This window comes from Pectinophora gossypiella, chromosome 13 (assembly GCF_024362695.1).
Source record: "Pectinophora gossypiella chromosome 13, ilPecGoss1.1, whole genome shotgun sequence".
Taxonomy (NCBI): domain Eukaryota; kingdom Metazoa; phylum Arthropoda; class Insecta; order Lepidoptera; family Gelechiidae; genus Pectinophora; species Pectinophora gossypiella.
Window position 1 is genome coordinate 13621368 of NC_065416.1, and position 20999 is coordinate 13642366.

The following is a 20999-nucleotide window of genomic DNA, read 5'->3' on the forward strand; positions in this document are numbered from 1 at the left end:
ACCGCTGTTCACCTTTTATTTATATTAGTTATCAGTGAAGAACAAAACAAATACATTTTTTTACAATAACTATTGTAAATAATTTTACCATTGTTTTACTTAGTAATTATTTTGCCTCCTCGGCTAATAATAGACTAGATAATATTGTTATCAAAGATTCTAAGTAGTTTCAGTTCTTGTTTTCATCGGTACCTATCACAGACTAATAAGAAAATACTACGTATGGTGTAGGTACCTACATACTCAAGGTGACTAAAACAAGAAATAAAAGACAAATCCAAGATGTTTTCTTAACGATATATAATAAGGTTTAATTTTGCTTACAAGTTGCCGTTTACTATGAGTCTGACAGTTTGATTTTTTTTATTTGATTTCGTGATAAAGAAAGGTTGGCTAAAGGTCTCGTAACCGCCAGAAAATTACAAAGAAGGAAAGGTTTTCTTGAAAACTTTAATAATGAATGCCATCTAGTGAGAAATATGGTTCTACTTCTTTTGACTGTTATTATGACAATCGATTTAATAATGAAACGGTAAAATTACGAAGTTAAAAAAACCGACAATTACCGTAAATTTATATTTGCAGATTACTACAACACTATGTCTTCAGTTGCTATTGGACAGAAATGTATATGTTATCGTGTGATTCGTTAAAAGTATTTTTACTATTCTACCATTGGTTGAAAATCTTCATCGTCAAATTTCATTACATATGATTGGTCATCACTTTTCCTCGTGCAGTCTCGCGGATAAAAATGGCCGAGTTGTCTGCGTGCTGTGTTGCGGTTTTGTGATACTTTTTTTCGTAAAACTTTTGCAATAAATAGTCAAGAACTTTTAAAAATTATCTTTGAATTAAAGTGTTAGTTAATTATAACAGTTTATATCAAGATGTCGCAAGGCAATAGCCCTAGTACGCTAAGTTATCTGAGACAGTATAGGTTCCAACGAAAACCGACCGTTCAGGGTTCTGGTGGTTTGGTTACAGTCCAAGCCTCTGCATCAAGTTCTCGTGAGTATTTAATGCTCATTTCTAAAGCAGTTCCATGTGACGTGGGGCACGTGCGCGAGACGATGCGCCACGAGGAGTTACAAGACTTGACTACCTTTTCAAGGTCTTAGTTCATCACGTTAGTCTTGACCGTGAATTTTCGATCTCATTTCAGCCGTAATTTAATTTCAATTTATATCCACAAATCTTATTTCTATAGGAGTAGAAAAAATCCGATAATTGTCACTTATATGAAAGTACTTTTTTGTATCAATTTCTTTTATAATCAAACATATGTTTTCCACATTATTTTTATGTGCAAGTACCTACTATATTCAATACTTCTTTTAACTTATGTAATTCACAGAAGAACTACACATCTGTAGAATTTGAATGCTACATTGAACATGGAAAATGCATGGGAACTTTGTTCAGTCATGTTTTCATTTTGGTTTTATATTGCTATCACATTTCATGGCATCACATTTCATTGTATTGGATCTTATCTGTATAGGTACCTCATCAATATACTAGTTTAGATTCCCCTACATTATAAGAACAGATTAAAAAAAATATAGGTATAACATCAATAATTATATAGGTACTTACTCTGGACTCAGTCTCAGTATAGCCTTGTTCAAGTTGGGTATAGGTAAAGGTGCCTGTTGCCACCCCTTATAGAAATACCTATTGAGTGCATATTTGGATGGTCAGCAAACCTTTTTCTTTGCATATGCATGATGAAAGTAGTATAACAACTGAGTGTAAAACACACTTATTGCTTTGTCTCTTATACTGACACACAATATATTAATATTGTATACGTTCTAAGCCTTTATCACACCCCTGACACTTCATACAAAAACCTCGTTTTACATTGACACTACACATTGAAATTATCATATACACGTGTCTGTGTGTGTGGTTTCTGATGTCATACAATTGAAGACTAAAGCAAGACCTAGGGGGGATATAAACCTAGCTCAGCTGCTAGTGGGGTGTGGAGAGTTTCCATTCTATATATTATATTTGTTTATGTACACTAGCAGCTCAGAGCTGATGCGTGTACTTCACTGCACTTGTTTTTAAGATTGTTATTTTCTATTATCAATGTTCATGTGGTAAATGTCTAGTCTGTGTTTAAACGAGTTCACTGATGGTGCACTAACTATTGATTCTGGGAGCTTATTCCAAGAGTCCACAACACGATTCTATGTATAATACTACATGTATTATTCCTTATGCTGCAGTCTTTATGACAGAGGCTGAAGCAGTAAATATTGATCTACAAACACTTTAGATTAACTTCTCATCTGCTGAGATAAGAGGCACAATAGTTTTTACATTGTGTCTGGCCCTGATCAGTGTTTCCCGCATTTAGGTTACGGTAGTATTATATCCAGAAGTGCTGTTTATGATCTTTTTTTGTCACGTAGGTACAACATTATTTCCCTCTTATTCATAGACATATAAAAAAAGGTACCTAATATTATAAGTATTTTATCTATCTATCTATCTATCTATTAATAACCTTGGATGTATTTTTTTGTTTTCTCATTACAGAAGCTCATGTAAGAATGCCAGCACCAAACATGTCTATGGTCGGCAACAGAGTTCCAGTGGTATACAAACGCATTAGATTGGCAGATTCAGACTCTGATGATAGCCAGACCCCGGTGAAGAAACCAGCAACGTCCACTCAGAACTTAATAGGGCAGAAGGTATCCCCCCAGATGGAATTAACACCCGCTGTGAAGCAAAGACGTCTCAAAAACATGCAGGAAATGTTCCCTGAGATATCTTATACGGTTTGTTGATGTTTTTTTGATTTTTTTCTTGTTTTGATCATCTAGTCTGTAGTCTATCAACCACTGTTAGTAACAAAATTAAATGTGTCCTAATTAAAATGCTTATGGTTGTTTGTGTAGGTACATAAACAGTATGTAAAATTGAGTTTTGTCAAGGAATTGTTTGTTTATCTATGAAGTTGAAGTTATACAAGAGAAGGAATGTTTTCCAGTATAATATTGAGTGGTCATAATTAAAATGTATGTTGTATTTACTAAAGGTACAGGCCAGAATTCAGAGAAAAATAAAGAAATATTTTCAGGTTTCACAATAAAAATTAAAAGCATTCTATTTGTCAGTCAAAATGCACTATTCTATTCCAGCTTATACAAAAGACATTAGTAAAACATGGCTGGAATGAAGAACGGACGAGAGACGAGCTTCTGAGATATGATCCTGAGAGTGATGATGCGAAGCCTTCTACTGTTGCCTTCTTTGGATCCAGACCTGGTTTCTCTGGTCAGAACAATCACTCCAATGGCATGGGTGTCATGAGAGTGACCAGTGGTCCTGCACAGGTGAAGGTTGTCAGGAAACCATTGGGTGCGAAGGGAGGCCGGGCTAGAAGAGGCAGCAGTGGTAGTGAAGATGATGATTACGGAGTCAAGAAAGGGAAGGATGACAGGGTATATGACAGGTGAGTTTTTATCATCATCATCATCCTAGCATTATCCCGTTTCTCATGGGGTCTGCTTACATCACATGAATTTTTTTTTTTTATTATATTGTTTTTTGTTATGGCAATGGGTCGCTTAGGAATACGACCTGCCAGTGTCGAAGTGATTAGAAAACAAAGTGAAAAAAATTGACAGGTTGAATAATTAAAAATAATAATTATAAATAAAAATAAAAATACCTAAATCATTAATTTTAGGCAATGCCTATGAAAAAATAATTACATACAATACAATTAATTAAATCACATGGATCATATTCCAGTGTTAATATTGTACCATTTTTATGAAGTTTATATTATTATGTTGTGGTTTAGTTTGTGGTGCTGGTGAACAATAAATTAAAATAATATTGACTTGGACGCCTTAGCCAAATTGCAAACCATTCCAGTGACAGTGACGAAAAATATATATGGGATTGACAAGTCACTTTATGACAACCCTATCCCTATTTTTGTTAGTTGTCATAATCATTGCAATTTGACTAAGGCTCCTGACATGTATGATCACAGCAATACATGAATTGTCCATAAAAAAATGTTTATTTTCAATGTAGGATCATCAAATTCTAATTTTGTTTGACGTGACTTATTGTAGCGGACTGGAAGAAGGAGCTCTACTCAAACAACACAACTATTTTAAACAATTCAAAAGTCACAATTAAGTCGTCGTCTCTCTAGCGCTATCCCTTTTTTTATAGTCCGCTTACCGAACCTGAAGATTTGACAGGTCCGGTTTTTACACAAGGGACTGCCTGTCTGACCTTCCAACTCGCGCAAGGAAAACCAGCCCAACACAGGTTAGGTCACATACCTCCGAAACGTATTTCTCGGGTATGTAGGTTTTCTCACGATGTTTTCCTTCACGTGATAATCATTTATGATCCAAACATGAATTCGAAAACAAATTCGACAATCATTGATTTAGGCTTATGCTGGGATCGAACCTGCGACCTCAAAGTGAGAGGCAAGCGTTCTTCCAACTGGACTGCCATGGCTCATAAAACGGCTCAAGTCACAATTAAGTCACTTTACAAATTATCATCCTTCCTACCTTCCAGCGACGATTCAGACAATGAGATCACAGACGATCTTGTTGGTGACAAGCGAAAGGTGTTCGAGTTCCTGAACAACAGCAACTTTAACGAACTCTCCATGCTGAGTGGCTGCTCCCAGAAGAAGGCAGAGGCCATCATCGCCCAACGACCCTTCAAGGGCTGGCTTGATATGGTGAGACTTTTGAAACATACAAATTCAACTCATGTTGGTAATCCCATTATGCTACCCAGAGTCACTAATTATTAAAAGAAAACTTGCTTGACACCTTTTGATGTTCTAAGATCGGCATGCGACCACGGAATAGAAGAAAGTGGTCGGAAGCACGAAACGCGCGCCATACAAGTGTGAGCAAATAGATCATACTTAGTTCATCGCGCGGATGTACCTCTGACTACTCCAATTGAGATATAGTCGTCATATATGCCCTTTGAACTATCGATTGGGTCGTGTACTAAGTTCAAGATAAATTATGAAATTCTGATTACTAAATAAAGACAGATCTAAAACTAACGAAAATCATTTTCTTTTTTCTATTTGACTTGTTTATGAATTTGTATAAAAAATAACGTAATAATAAGTCCGAAATTTTATCATGTTTTTCTATGACGTCACAGTGTGCTTTTTCATAGGTACAGATTCCATAGTAATTTCGTGTTTTGACGTTTAGTAAAAAGTAAATAATTTGACTAGTTGGAAACTACCCTATTTTTTTGCCGCTCATTCCGAATAGGACTATAGTCGTGAGCGTATTTTATGGTATGGTATAATTCCAGGTGGAGAAGTTTAACAGCAACAAGATGTTGAGCACAGAGCTGCTAAACTCGACCCAGGAGTTGTTGGCGACGAGGAACAACATACAGCGGCTGATGAAGAAGTGCGTGGGGCTGGCGCAGCAGTTAGAAGCCGCCGTGGCCGCGGGCGCTGGTCGGCTGCAGCAGCCCACTATATTGGATCCTAGGTGAGAACATACTAGAAAATCTAGCTGCGCAAAATCACGTCTTAGTGTGCACCTACATGCTAAAAGGAACTCCTATGCAAAATTTGAGACTTGTAGTTTCAAAGATTTCTTAATAAGTGAGTCAGACCTTTCGCTTATATACAGGATGTTAGTGACATTGTAACGAATACTAAGGATCAATTCAGCCCATTATTCTGATTTAGTATCAAGTGGAATTTTCCACCGCAAAAGTATAGAATTGAAAATAATTTAAGAAAACACAAAAAAATACACAGATTTTGCGACGGAAAATTCCACTTGATATCAACTTTAGAATCATGGACTCAATCATCCCTTGTGGCGGACACAACTAGTTGGCCAGCTAGTTCCGCCCACATGCAACAGATGGCGCCACATTCAATAATGCAGTCTTTAAGCAGTCTTGAAACGCGATATCGAAGTTTACACATCAAGACGCATATATACAACCATGCTTTGGCGGCAGCACATCCTCGGCGCCAAACTGGTGACCCTCGACAGAACACTTCCCTCATAGTTTTCGTTACGATGTCACTAAAACCCTATATACATAGATTCGAATATGCGTGAGCATGGTTTCGCTTGGTCTGTGTTGACCGTTAGCGTTCCACCATCCAACATATGACGTTGCAATTCAGATTTCGAGAAGAAACGCTTGGCACAGACCGTAAGCATTATGTACACTCATAAACCACACCTATTTCCCATTGGGGGTTAGTAAAGCCAATGGATTTCAATGGGACAATGGGTTGGTTACATTATGTTTCTATCCTTGTTTCAGCTTAAAACTAGCCCCATACCAGCTGGTAGGGCTGAACTGGCTCGGTGTGCTACACAAGCAAGGCGTGTCCGGCATCTTGGCTGATGAGATGGGTCTAGGCAAGACGGTGCAGGTGATAGCGTTCCTGGCTCACTTGAAGGAGACCGGCCAGGCTCGGGGCACGCACCTTATCGTGGTCCCTGCTTCTACTCTCGGTGAGGCTTCTTGGTTTTTTATCAGTAAGACGATCCGTGCTTCGGAAGGCACGTTAAGCCGTTGGTCCCGGTTACTACTTACTGATGTAAGTACGAAATCGTTACATGAGTCACGGGCCATTGGCGGTTCAATAGTAACCCTGACACCAGGGTTGATGGAGTTGGTAATCCACCTCACAACCCACACGATAGAAGTGGAATAAAGAGTTTTCTATTGTATTCATCTCAGACAATATCATGAGCTGATGTTTGGGCCCACCTGGATAGGCTCAGGCATGCCTGAATTATTTGTCCGGCTAAGTAGAATAGAATAGAATAACTTCATTCCCAAAACAGTGAAGGTTACAAAAGCATTTACATAAATTAAGATTAACAATTTGTGACTAGTAGCTAACACTGCCCAGGGAAATGGGACTGACTCAGCATATTGTTGTTAAGAGTATGGTACGAGTACCCACTCTCACCAACACTGATATTCTGCCAGTACCCAAATTACGCTTATCAATTGGTAATAAATGAATTGAACGTACCAACAAAAAAAAAAAAAAAAAAACAAAAAAAAGGGAAGGCCATCCGACCAACTGCCTCATAAAATCTTTTTTCAGACAATTGGAGCGGCGAGTTGGCTCGGTGGTGTCCAACCCTGAGGGTGTCTCGGTACTACGGGCACCCTGAGGAACGCAGACAACTGAGGGTAGAGTACGCCAGACATCTAGACAACTATGACATCGTGCTTACCACGTGAGTATAAGAATATTCTAATATTCACATAACATGGGCTGCTGGCGTCGGTGTTTCCTGTATCTTATAACCTTTCAATTATGGGTGAATAGGCATCTTCTGGGTAAGCTCGTTCCACCGTCGACCTCTTCTCCTCGTGGAAGAACGAAGTCAAGAGTAAACCCATCTTAATTAAAAAATAAAAAAGCATAGCATAAAGCCCGTATCCCCGAAGTAGTAGCACCCACTCCTCGCCAGCTGTTGTTTTTGGTTCTCTATTTTTACGCATAATTTTTTATGTAATAATTTACCATGGCATAATGTTACTTGTCCTATTATTAGTTACGCATAATATTAATTTGTCATAACTTTTTAAGCATAATTTTGAAACTTATAACTACCATAAGCATAATAATTAACGACAATAATGACATATAAGCATAAGTATTATAAGCATAAAAACTATACTCCGATTAAGAAAAGTTTTGGCACAACTTTGAACATTTCCGAAACTTACTTTTTCCTTGGTTGCATTAGATTCATGATTGTGACTTTTTATATTTTTTGACTCTATTTCATGCTGTTAGTGATCATTCAGTATACTTTTCTTGTGTAAGATAAGAAGCCCAAGGACCACCCCCGCCGCACCCTAACCTACTGTTATGCCTTGTAAAAATTATGACAAAACACTATTATTCTAAAAAAGAATTATGGATACCTATTTATATGCGAATCAAATTTATACCAACAAATATTAGTCCAAAAATAAGTTATACCTAACAAACCAGTATTCTTAGATGTTATTATGGGAAAGTACTATTATGCTTTAAAACGTTATGCGAAAAGGATTATGATAATTAAAATTATGACAAAACCATTTATGCATTTTAAGAGAATCCCGTTGTTTTTCCCCCATGTTTTTAGGAGGCGAGCCTATTGCCATTAACCGAGCACGAATCCTGGATATAACGTGATATCAATGAGGGATTTTCTAGGCGACTTTCCCCAATAAGAGTACAGATTAACTCCAGAAAGAGGAAGGGGAGGATCCCAGCAGTGGGATCTTGTAGGCTAGATTAGATCAGATACTTGTGTTGCCAGCAACAGTCCGTACGGGGCCATTAAATAGATTAAAATTCCAGATACACAATGGTGAACAGCTGCCCCGAGGAGCGCAAGATGTTCCGCATCACCCCGATGCACTATGTCGTGTATGACGAGGCGCACATGTTGAAAAACATGTCCACGCAAAGATACGACAACCTGCTCAAAATTAAGGTAATACTATAACACACACATAACATAAACTGCCTATATACGTCCCACTGCTGGGCACAGGCCTACCCTCAATCAACCGGAGGGGGTATGGAGCATACTCCACCACGCTGCTCCACTGCGGGTTGGTGAAGGTGTTTTTACGGCTAATAGCCGGGACCAACGGCTTAACGTGCCCTCCGAAGCACGGAATCATCTTACTTTTTCGGACAATCAGGTGATTCAAGCCTGAAAAGTCCTTACCAAACAAAGGACAGTCTCACAAAGTGATTTCGAGTATGTCCCCATCGGGAATCGAACCCGGACCTCCAGATCGTGAGCCTAACGCTCTAACCGCTAGACCACGGAGGCTGTATAACACACACACTAGTTATTAAATAACTTGTAATGTATACCCTCATTGGTTTTTAAAAGATGTGTTGCTGTTGGAAAAAGGCAGTTTCGATTGAAAGTCAGTTTTTCTTCTTTCCGATAATTAGGGAATAAATATAACACTATGACTTTGCAGTTGAACGCTGCCCAAAGGGTTATAGTATAAAAACATAACCACAGCATTATGTTTGGTTACTCAACTAGTATAGGGAACTGACAAAATTTAAGAACACTCGCGACACCTGATGAGAGTAATAGGCTGTTTTTATCCTCATAGCACTTACGCGGTAATATATACCAAACTTTCATGATAAGGGGACACCCACTGCATACCCTTCATTTGATGGAACCCCACATGAAATGATTACAATTCAAAAACATTAATTTATTTAAAAACGAAAAAAAATCTTACACATATTTCACAAGCAAACAATTTTTTCGTGTTAACTTTAAAGAATGAACTTTGAAGAATGTTTTAAAAAATGAAATTTCGCGGAATCCTGTGGATTTCCTATGGAATTTATTTTAGGAATCGCCTTACTAAACACCTCTACTTACCCCTTTAGGGATACAGGCGTCATGCAATGTGTGTTATGTTCATTTTAGAATAGAATAGAAATAGTTTATTATGAAAGGACGCCACACACAAAAAGAAAGACTACAATTATTCCCAAAAAAGCAAGAAGGATGTTAGTCGAAATGATCATAAGGTGGTGGTGGACGTCCTGAGATAAAAGGGCCTCACTCAGCACAAGTCGCGGCGCGAACCACGACGCTGATATTATGTGGACCCTATTGGGTGACACACGAACATTTTGTCCTTGTTACAGTCAAAACACCGGCTCCTGCTAACGGGCACGCCGCTACAGAACAACCTTCTGGAACTGATGTCTCTTCTGTGCTTCGTGATGCCGCACATGTTCTCCGGCAAGACGGACGACCTCAAGAGCTTGTTCCAGAAGAACGCTGTAAGTTGAAATTTAAAACATGAACAGCCTATACACGGTGTTAATGACATCGTAAATAAAACTTTTTGGAATGGTTACTAGGCTATTTACATTTCTTAGTAGCAGTTAATAGGATGATAGTGATGTGACACACACATACTTTTTTTTTCAATTTCAAGCTTCTTGCAATCGGTCGGGCGACCATAAGCAGGTGTTTTAGAGTGTAAACAGGGTGTTAGTGACATCGTAACGAAAACTTTGAGGGATGGTTCAGACCTTGATTCTGAGTTGATATCAAGTAGAATTTTCCGTCGCAAAATTCATGATATTTGTTGTGTTGTCAAGAGCACTCTAAACCGGCGAGCATGTATGACAGGAAAGTCTTTGATGAGAGTGGAAGAAGCGAAAATGGTGTCAGGGTCGTAGTGAGTGGAATTGCGTGGTCTCTGTCGACCCCAACGGAAAATAGGGCTCACTACCGGCCCTATTTTCCGCAGGCCTTGACTCTCTTAACACAGGTTTACCTAGTTTGCGAGGCAGGGGACAAGCAATACTTAGAACTTAACACAAGTTAAAGTATTTATGTTTTTTTTTTTAATTGTTGTTTAGCAATGAAAAAAAAATGAAAAATGTTTTTATTCCAGAAAACAATACAAATGAGGCACATAAAATAGGATGAGTACTTATATTAAAAATATATCCAAATGAACAGAGGTTCCCAAACTAGGCGGAGCCTGTATCTTGGGAAACCGTAAAGCAATATAACAATACAAATTAAAATACACTTCTCATCAAAAAAATCGAAACACCTTGCAAGTTTACGTTTTATCAGGATTATCAGAAAAATGTGTACATTTAGGAATAAATGTTAAATGTCGTTTAATAGTGAGTAATATGAGCTTATCAAATCTTAATGTTAATGTTCTAAATTTAAATGAATTTTTCATAGGTTTCGTATTTTGTTAAATGAGTCATTTTTATTCCGTATGGAGTATAAAGGAAATGGATAAAACAACACACGTAAATGAAAAAAAAAGCTAAAAAACGTTTATTTAATAACTTGTATTCCCTCCCCGAGCTCTAATTACTGCTTCCATACGGTTCTTCATCGATCGGATGAGAGTCACGATCACATGCTGTGGTATATTGTCCCATTCCTCTTGGATTGCATCTTGCAGCTGGCTAAGTGTTTCTGGGGCAGGATCTCTTGCTCGAATTCGTCTCTTTAATTCATCCCACAGATGTTCAATGGGATTCATGTCCGGGCTTCTTGCTGGCCATTCCATAATAGAGATATCGACTTCGTTAAGATAATCTCGTACGACGCCCGCGGTGTGAGCCCTAGCATTGTCGTGCATGAATATGAAGCCGTTGCCAATAAAATGTGCATAGGGCATCACATGAGGCTTGAGACACTCTTCGACGTACCGATGAGAGTTTAGTGCAGGCAGACGTGGCCCAGACACGAAAGCAAGCTCTGTCTTACCGTCGGCGCTGATTCCTCCCCAAACCGTCCACGAACCGCCACCATAGCTGACCTTTTCTTCAATGCAGCATTGTGCATAGCGTTCTCCGTCTCTTCTGTAGACCTTGTTCCTTCCGTCGTTACCATACAGCATAATTTTACACTCATCAGAAAAGAGAACTTTGCTCCACTGTAGGTATGACCAATTTAGGTGCTCACGTGCAAAGTTAAGGCGCGCTCTTCGATGGTCTGCAGTTAATATCGGCCCATTTGCTGGCTTATGCGGTACCAGTCCACGATCCTTCAACCTTCTTCTAATTGTAGAGTCACTTACAGCCACCCTTCGTACAACACGAAGCCGCTGCTGCAGTTGAAAAGCGTTAAGGCGTCGATTTCTTAAAGAAGTTGTTACAATAAATCGATCATCTCGCTCAGAAGTGACCCGATTCCTGCCAGATCCTGAACGGCGCGTGAAAAAACCAGTCTCCCGATAACGTTTATAGACTCTATGAACAGATGACAGGCTTAGATGCAGTCTTGCAGCCACAACACGCTGACTAAGGCCAGAATCCAGCATTGCCACAACTTGGGCGGCTTCTGTGGGCGAAGTATCCATACGTTTTAGAAAAAAAACCTTTTTTCAGACGTCCCAAAGTCACAGTATTGAAATAAAAAACAAAAAGTTTAAGGATAGGCGCCAATTTTTAGTTTTTAAACGCTAAATGTACTCCAACCCTAAACACACATTTGTCTCAAAACAGTGATTCATTTCGTTTATTTGATAAACAAATGAAATTCTAATTTTGAATTTAGAATTTTCGCTTATTACTGTAATGGCCAAACTGCCAGCTATACATTTATGTATTTTTTTTCATCGTATGAATTCTTTTTTGTGTTAAATTCGGACAGAAACAATGAAAACGGAAGTGTTTCGATTTTTTTGATGAGAAGTGTATGTACCAATACTATATAAAGATGATTGTACGTGAACAATAACAAGTAGGTAATTTTTTTTCTGAATAAAAGTTTATTATTATTATTTTGTATGTCATTTCCATATCTCTGGCCTATGGAGTCCCGGACTGAAGGCGTGTGTGGGGCCGAAGCCAACACGTAGAGGCCCCTTAAGACAATTTAATCTAAGTGTGGTGTGACACCAAACGGCGATTATCCCTGTATGCACTACGGGAGTGCACCCAAAGACAATCCCCGGTTTATGCTTGGGGAAATAGGCGTGATCTCATATATGCATGTTATAAAGTCAGAATTTCCTTCCCCAGAAATACAAAGGCACCAAAAAAGGCGACGGTAACCCAGAAGACGACGTGCCAGCATTTGAAAAGAGTCAGATAACCCAAGCCAAGAGGATTATGAAGCCGTTCGTGCTCCGACGACTGAAGAGGGACGTCCTTCAAGACTTGCCCAAGAAGACCAACCACACGGAGCTCTGCCCCATGTCTCAGAGACAGGAGAGACTTTATAAGGACCTGTGTGCTGGCTTCGCGGCTAACGACGGCACGGTGAGATTTTTTTTTTTAATTACTGTCACTTATCACATGCATAAAAGTCATTTAAACTGTAAATATTTTTTTTTAGTAAAAGTTCAAAATTGCCTTGCTGCTTTTTTACAAAATAGCAACAGAGGGTGTGATGACGTCAGCGCGGCTAACCTTGAAATGTTAGCTGTCACTTTTGACCATACCAGCGGGCTTACCACCGTAAGCGCGCGACTCTTTCACGCCTCGACGTACGTCACCCGTCACTCTCACACAGTACTGCACAGAAAGAGACAGACGATCTCTGTCGCGGCGAGAAAGAGTCGCGTGCTTACGGTGCTAGGCCCGCTAGTTTTAATACCATGGGTGATCCTGCTGATTTTTTTTTTACTTGAGTGTGCAATAATGACTTGCCGTCCAACCTAAACCAGTATTGTATAACATGAAAGCTTCTTCTGACAAAAAAAACGCGCAAACCAAACAGACCCAAACTATTTTAGATTTTATTGATATAATTAGAAATAGTGTACTAGATGGTCCGACCAGTGAGCATCACACGGCTAAGGCGGATTTATATTAGTCTGATGTGTTGTGACGTGTCGTGTCGTGACGTGATGGCTAGTTTTCACATTTATATGTTACTAGCGACCCGCCCCGGCTTCGCTCGGGTGCAGTGCTGAGGAAATTTTACGACATCACATTAAAAACCTCAAAAATAACAGTATTCTCCACTATGTAATGAATGTTATTATACATATAAACCTTCCTCTTGAATCACTCTATCTATTAAAAAAACCGCATCAAAATCCGTTGTATAGTTTTAAAGATTTAAGCGTACATAGGGATATAGGGACAGAAAAAGCGACTTTGTTTTATACTATGTAGTGATGTTCTGACGCCTCATTAATATATTTTGAATCAGTACAGCTCTGACTCAACCGCGATCGTTTCTGATGAGACACAACACACGCCATCACAACACAACACGCATTACTAGTATGGACGTTGCTATACTACATGTATGAAACCGATACCGTTCTGACGCGTCACGTCACACACATCAGTCACACACACACACATCAGTCAAAGTAACCGTTAAAAATAAATACAATACAAGAAGTCTAAGAGAGAAAAGACTGATACAACCCAAAACAAATAATTATTATGGAGAAAGATTATCGTCATATTTAGTGCCAAAAAAATTTAATAAAATAAGCTTGTTAAGACAAAATAATAAGTTAAGTAAAAATCTGTTAAAATTAAAACTAAGAAGTGTATTGCTCGATAGCTGTAAGTAATATATTATTTGTATTAACAATTACTGTCGGTAGGTAAATTAAGATATAAACATATGAGCGCTACTCGCCATCAAACTTCATAAGTTTGGCGGGGATGATTTGTAAATCTACCGTTTAAGTTTTTCATTTAAATAAATTAATAAAAAAAAGACAAATATAAATCCGCCTTAACTATAATAATAATAATAAAAAACAAAAACTCTACTGGCTAATATTCCCACAGATCCACGCGACGACAGAACAGAGCGGCATGTCGATGATGATGGACATGAGGAAGCTGGCCAACCATCCGCTGTTGCTGCGGTACCACTACACCTCAGACATCGGTATGTAGCATACATTACAATCGGTTACTTAACATTTGTAACAAAGTATGAAATATGTCGGATAAAAAATGATCTTTATTGTAATGCTCTCCGGGGCCTGTTTAATAAAACTTACAATTGTAAATTACAATGACAATTTGTTGTACATTGCGGAATGTGTGATCACGAATATTTTGCAGTTTCATATTAGCTACGTAATGAACATCAAATTGTCGTTGTAATTTACAATTGTAAGTTTTATTAAACAGGCCCCTGATCCTATCTGCCTATATGCTAGGTAATAGTACTCTTTTTATTACATAAATTTTACGCCTTTTTTACTGCCTGGAAGTCCCACATTAAGAACATTCCTGGCAGTAAAAAAGCGAACCGAGAAGGACTTACATTGACCAAATTGGAGATGTCCTTAGAAGAGGTTTCATACGATCTACTCTGAACCGACGTGCGTGTATCAAGCGATTGATGAATGTGGAGGAAGCAAGAGAAGTGTGTCAGGATCGAAGCAAATGGAATTCTATAGTCTCTGCTTACCCCGGTGGGAAATAGGTGTGAGTTTATGTATGTATGTAAAAAAGCGAACGGCACGTTAGTGTCCGTAACAATCGCGCTAGGAAGTATTTCCACATGAGAACATAATAAATAGCCTATCACTGTTGGGCATAGGCCTCCCCCCAAGCAACCGGGATGGGGTGGGGGGGGGGGGGGTTTATGGAGCATTCTCCACGCTGCTCCACTGCGGGTTGGTGGAAATATTCCATTGTATGTTGTTTCAGTGCGCAAGATCGCCGGGCGGCTGGCCCGCGACCCCGGATACAAGGAGAAAAACGAACAGTACGCGTTTGAAGACCTCATGTGCCTCTCAGACTTCCAGATACATCAGCTCACGTTGACGCACCCGGTGAGTTGCCCTTTGTAATATATGTGGTTCCCAAAAGAAAAGAAAGTTGTGGAGGAGGCAAGAGAAGTGTGTCAGGATCGAAGCAAATGGAATTCCATAGTCTTTGCTTAGTCCGGTGGGAAATAGGCGTGAGTTTATGTATGTATGTATGAAAAAATAACATAACATAAACAGTGTATCGTCCCACTGCTGGGCACAAGCCTCCCCTCAATCAACCGCAGGGGGTATGGAGCATACTCCACCACGCTGCTCCAATGCGGGTTGGTGGAGGTGTTTTTACGGCTAATAGCCGGGACCAACGGCTTAACGTGCCCTCCGAAGCACGGAATCATCTTACTTTTTCGGACAATCAAGTCATTCAAGCCTGAAAAGTCCTTACCAAACAAAGGACAGTCTCACAAATTGATTTCGAGTATGTCCCCATCGGGAATCGAACCCGGACCTCCAGATCGTGTGCCTAAGGCACTAACCACTAGACCACGGAGGCTGTTGAAAAAATAAATATAGAATATTATAATATAAATAAATAAAGAATATTTATTGTTGTTCAGAACCACATTGATGTTTAAAACTATTAATAGCAAATGAATTTATAACATTTTTACCTTTTCAGTGTATATCGTCATTCGGCGTGCCGGAGCACCTGATCCTAGATTCTGGAAAGTTCGAGAAGCTGGACGAGATGCTGCCGCGGCTGAAGAGTGAGGGCCACCGCGTGCTGGTGTTCAGCCAGTTCACCATGATGCTGGACGTGCTGGAGCCGTACCTGCGGGCCCGCCACCACCGGTACCTGCGGCTCGACGGCTCCACCGCCGTCGTTGACAGGTACGGTACACTCCATGAGGATAAAAACTGTCTATTTCTCCCATCAGTGGGGCTAACATGCATGATAAAATTCAATGTCACGGTCATTTCATCGATTCTGATGAGATCCATAGACTCATTACGTTCTCTATGATATTCATTGTCTTTGGTCTGATCAAATGTCAAAAAAGTAGTATTATTTTCTAGAAGAGGTTATGTAAAACTTGATCAGTGTTACTACAAAACATATACTAAAAGATAAACTATGTTTAAAATATAATCCGTATACGAAAGAAGTCCCGAAGGCCGCGGCGCTACTGTCGCAGATTCTGCATAGAATTATTATGACTTGTCAAGTTAGTTTCATTAAAATCCGCCGACTTCTTTTGTGGCGCGAAATACTATTTCAAACCTAGTTTATTTTTAGTTTGTGTTTTGTAGTAACACTGGATATATTTTGAATGTGAAATTATTTGCTTCGAATGTTGTTTATATAATTGTCGTTTTGTCGATTGGTGCTGATATGTGAACCCATATAAGTCATGTCGTTCTGTCAAAATACAACCAAAATCACGTGCCACGCATGTTAGAAAAATAAACAAATTTATCTATTTCGACAAAATTTATTGAATCGGTCGATAATTATATCACGTTGCGCGTGCCAGCCCTGTAGGTGTCGCTACTGTTGAGTGTTCGTAAAAGAATTAGACCTGTCAAAGTAAGTAAGCTAGTGTTGTGACGTTCATTAGCATTGTGACGTATCAGTCGATATTACGTCGAACGATGATTTTATATCTTAACAGTGTGTTAATGTGACATGGTACCACAATGCTTTATGTTCGTGACCGCGGAGGTAGAATTTGTGCTGTGCTCTTTTTGAATATATTCTCTCTGTTCTTTCAGACAAGAACTAATAGACCAGTACAACTCGGAGGACATCTTCGTGTTCCTTCTGTCGACTCGCGCGGGCGGGCTGGGCATCAACCTGACGGCCGCCGACACCGTCATCATACACGACATCGACTTCAACCCATACAACGACAAGCAGGCTGAGGACAGGTGTGTAAACAGAACAAATATACAATCTTCTTCTATCGTGTGGGTTGTGAGGTGGATTACCAACCCCATCAACCCTGGTGTCAGGGTGATTACTGAGCCGCCATAGGCCCCTCACATGACTCATGTGACGACTACGTAATAACCGGGACCAACGGCTTAACGTGCCTTCCGAAGCACGGATCTTTTTACTTTTTGGACAATCAGGTGATCAGCCTGTAATGGCGGCTCAATAATAAATAACCCTGATAGCAGGGTTGATGAGGTTGGTTTTCCATCTCACAACCCACACGATAAGAAGAAGATTGGAGATTTTCTTGTCATTTCTTCTCCTCAGCCATAAGACCTTGCGAAATGACGTAAATTAAAAATTCAAAAATGTTACATTGACCTTCAACTAGTTTATGCATGGTAATTGCGTTCAATAAATGATTCTGATTTCTGAACGACGTGTCTGGGACTTCTGGTATTACCCATTCTATGACATGTTGTTGTTTGCAGATGTCACCGGATGGGCCAGAAGCGCGAGGTGACGATCTACCGGCTGCTGAGCGCTGGCACCATCGAGGAGGGCATCTACCAGGTCGCGCAGGAGAAGCTGAACCTCGAGAAACATGTCACTGGACAGGATGGTAAGTCTCTCTACTTCTACAGAGGCCGGTAGGTGAGTCTGCTAATGTCACTGCATTCTTCTTATAGTGTGGGTTGTGAGGTGGAATACCAGCCTCATCAACCCTAGTGTCAGAGTTATGATTGAGCCGCCAAAGGCCCCTGACGTGGCTCATGTAACGATTACTCACTTACATCAATAAATAGTAACCGGGACCAACGGCTTAACGTGCCTTCAGAAGCACGGATCATCTTACTTTCGGACAATCAGGTGATCAGCCTGTAATGTGCTAACCAAACTATTGATCAGAAAGTGATTTTTGTGATATGTTCCTACCGGAGTTCGTACCCGGGACATGTCACTGCTTGAAAACATGTCATTGGACAAGAAGTGAGTTTTTAAGTTTATAAATAGGTTTTTTTTTACTAAAATATTATTTATATCCTTTTACTAAAATAGATAATAGAGTCGCCGTGGTTTTGTGGGACACCGCCTTGCTTGTCAATTGGGGCGCGCCGGTTTGAACCCCGATACAGGAGTTACACCTATGAGTTATCAATTTATCTTAACCCTTTCACGGGCAGAGATGGGTCATTCTCTCTCTCTCTCTCCTTGGCATTTATTATTCCCATCTGATGGTGGGGTCTGCCTTCTTCGTACTTCTCTTCCACTTCGCTCTATCGGACGTGTCGTTCTCGGAGACATTGCACATACACAGGTCCTTTTTGACCACATCCGCCCATCTTGTTTTTGGTCGTCCTCTTGGTCTAAGCCCTGGTATGTTTAGATTGGCTGTAACGTTACCCACATAATCTGGAGGTCTTCTTTTTACGTGCCCAAACCAACGGAGCCTGCTCTCTTGTAGCTTTTCGGAGATGTCGCGTACGCCGAGACTGCCGCGCACGTATTCGTTACGGATTTTGTCGAGCATCGTCACTCCGCATATCCACCTAAGCATTTTCATCTCAGCGACTTGAATGGTCTGGACTTGGAGAGATCATGCGTCATTGATGGTTCATAATAGGTAATAATATGACACCTTGGGATCGGAACGTCATTAGACGTTCTGCTTGAAAGTGTTAAGTTTCACTAACACAGTTGGCTCGACCATTATAGACGGCGATACGGCTCATCTATCACGTTGGTCTAACAGAAAGCTCGGTGGGGTGTGGGTACTTTCATCATGACTTCTCTTGCTTTCTCCACAATCATCAATCGCTTCATACACGCACGCCGGTTCAGATACTGAACCTTTCTTAAGGACATTATTTGGTCATTGTACGTCCTTTTTTTCCTCTGCCAGCCTTACCAACCTTACTAAAACTTGTCCATTCTCCACAGAAAACGAGCCAGAACAGAAGAACGTGGTCCGACTTCTATCCGCAGCGCTGGGACTGACGTCACCCAACAAATGATCCTCAATACCGCAGTGATTGTGAACTTATACTGTGACTGTGAATATGTGATTGTGATACGCTAGCTGTGGACTGAGTGAGGTTAGGGATGATAGCGGTTGTGCTGTGGTGAGTGGTAATGTGATTGTGACCTACTACATACAGTACTAGTTAGTAGCTAACGCGTCATGATACAGCGGTTCCGATTCTGGCAGACACCCTAAAACTCCTGGCACTTCTTAAACTAGCTCCATCTCTGTCTTGTAGTTACTGTAAGTAAAAGACAGCGCTACTCGAAAATTTGTCTAATAAGATTGAATTTGTGTTCGCCAGAATATGCACAACAAACACAAACAAACACGAACAGCCAAATGTAAGGAAAGAGTTAAAGAGGCTCGCTACTAGATGGCGCCACAGAGACGTGAGGTCTGAAATATTAAGCTTGTTCTAGACACTGCGAATCGGTTTGTAGAAGTTCTCACAGGATCATTCGCCTGGGCAAAACGCCGACGGAAATCGCAGAAAAAGGCGCGAAACCGCGGATACACGATTCGCGGAGTAAAAGTAGACCGAACACTAGGGATTTATAGAATTAAAAACAGTTTTCAGTTATTTGATTATACAAATTATTGTTTCATATGCATATTAGTGTGTTAATTTTGAAATGCCAACATTTTGTTTTTTTTTAACTACAATGCCAGTCGTGCGGCCGCTACTGTCGCTCTCGCATCGGACTTTACAGCCATTTTAAAAGCTGCCACAGAAACGCTGTTTGAATCATCTGATAAAGATGTAAAAGCCTGAGATGATGATGAATTTTGAAATGATGCTGTCTCATATTTTTAAGGCCATAAAATAACGAATACATTGAATAAACTACGAAAGATTACACAAGATAGTATATTTTTCCACTGCTAGGTAACCTAATAAATAGTTTTAGTATCTAGTAAATAGATGTAGAGCTGGCTCTAATATATATTATTATCATAATAACAGTCACATACCACACACTACAGCAAAATTTAAGAAACTCTTTAATTAAAAACGCACAGAATTAGGCTAGTAGCAGAATTGACACTGTACAGTGAAATAAAAACTAAAATATACTGCCATGTATTCATGAGCAATATCATGTACCCACTTTAGAACCCTGTCGCACTATCATATTTGACATTTAATGAGACTTACAGTTTAATTTGTCAAAAAAGTTAATGTGACATGGTTTCAAAGTGTATACATAATAGTACTCTTGACCGTACTCCCAGCCTTGTTTGTTACTATGATAAGAATAATAGCTTCAATTCTCCATAAATTAAGCTTATTCTACCCGTGATAAAAAAAAGCATTTGTGATTTTAAATAAAATATTGCCACTTAAGCATTTGACAGGCCGGGTTTTTTTACACCATTATTGATAAATTACAATGTGTATTTGGCAACACTGAAAACGAGGGTCGTGATTGGTCGATTGGGATTAGTGTTGCTATTAGAAACTGGGATTTTATGCATGAGATTCCGGGAAATAGCATCATTTGATTGTGACTACTATAATTTTTAACGTAATTCATATTTTTATGATAAGTGTGGCAGAATGAAAAAGGAAAACATTAAAGTAATAATGGTGTTGATTCTGGCAGACACCAACTTAATTTTAATTTAGATTGAAATTAGTGAAACCAGCTCTTGTCCTTTTCTTGCACTTATCATTAGAGAAGGATAGCGCTAGAACTGTCAAATGTGGGTTAAGATTAAGTTTGTGTCTTCAAGTACCAATGGCGAAGAAAACTTACGCCGGGTTTCCACTGACGCGTGGATGTG

General features: G+C 39.6%; 1 protein-coding gene across 1 annotated transcript; it reads left to right on the forward strand.

Moving 5' to 3' along the window:
• Window positions 1–768: 768 nt before the first annotated feature.
• LOC126372110 (SWI/SNF-related matrix-associated actin-dependent regulator of chromatin subfamily A containing DEAD/H box 1 homolog) lies at window positions 769–20567 on the forward strand. The gene is made up of 16 exons (XM_050017690.1): window positions 769–1011; window positions 2554–2798; window positions 3162–3475; window positions 4573–4741; window positions 5344–5528; window positions 6328–6521; window positions 7127–7262; window positions 8384–8519; window positions 9719–9856; window positions 12581–12820; window positions 14318–14420; window positions 15194–15318; window positions 15932–16143; window positions 17026–17181; window positions 17680–17810; window positions 19130–20567. Exons 1-16 carry the CDS (start codon window positions 891–893, stop codon window positions 19201–19203), a joined length of 2679 nt encoding a protein of 892 aa, XP_049873647.1. The 5' UTR covers window positions 769–890; the 3' UTR covers window positions 19204–20567.
• Window positions 20568–20999: the final 432 nt, after the last annotated feature.

Bases quoted from the DNA above. Each gene is read 5' to 3' on its own strand.
- LOC126372110 (XM_050017690.1), top strand. From the start codon at position 891: ATGTCGCAAGGCAATAGCCCTAGTACGCTAAGTTATCTGAGACAGTAT. The intron at 4,742-5,343 runs GTGAGACTTTTG...GTATAATTCCAG, and splicing joins TCAAGGGCTGGCTTGATATG to GTGGAGAAGTTTAACAGCAA. The intron at 15,319-15,931 runs GTGAGTTGCCCT...TTACCTTTTCAG, and splicing joins AGCTCACGTTGACGCACCCG to TGTATATCGTCATTCGGCGT.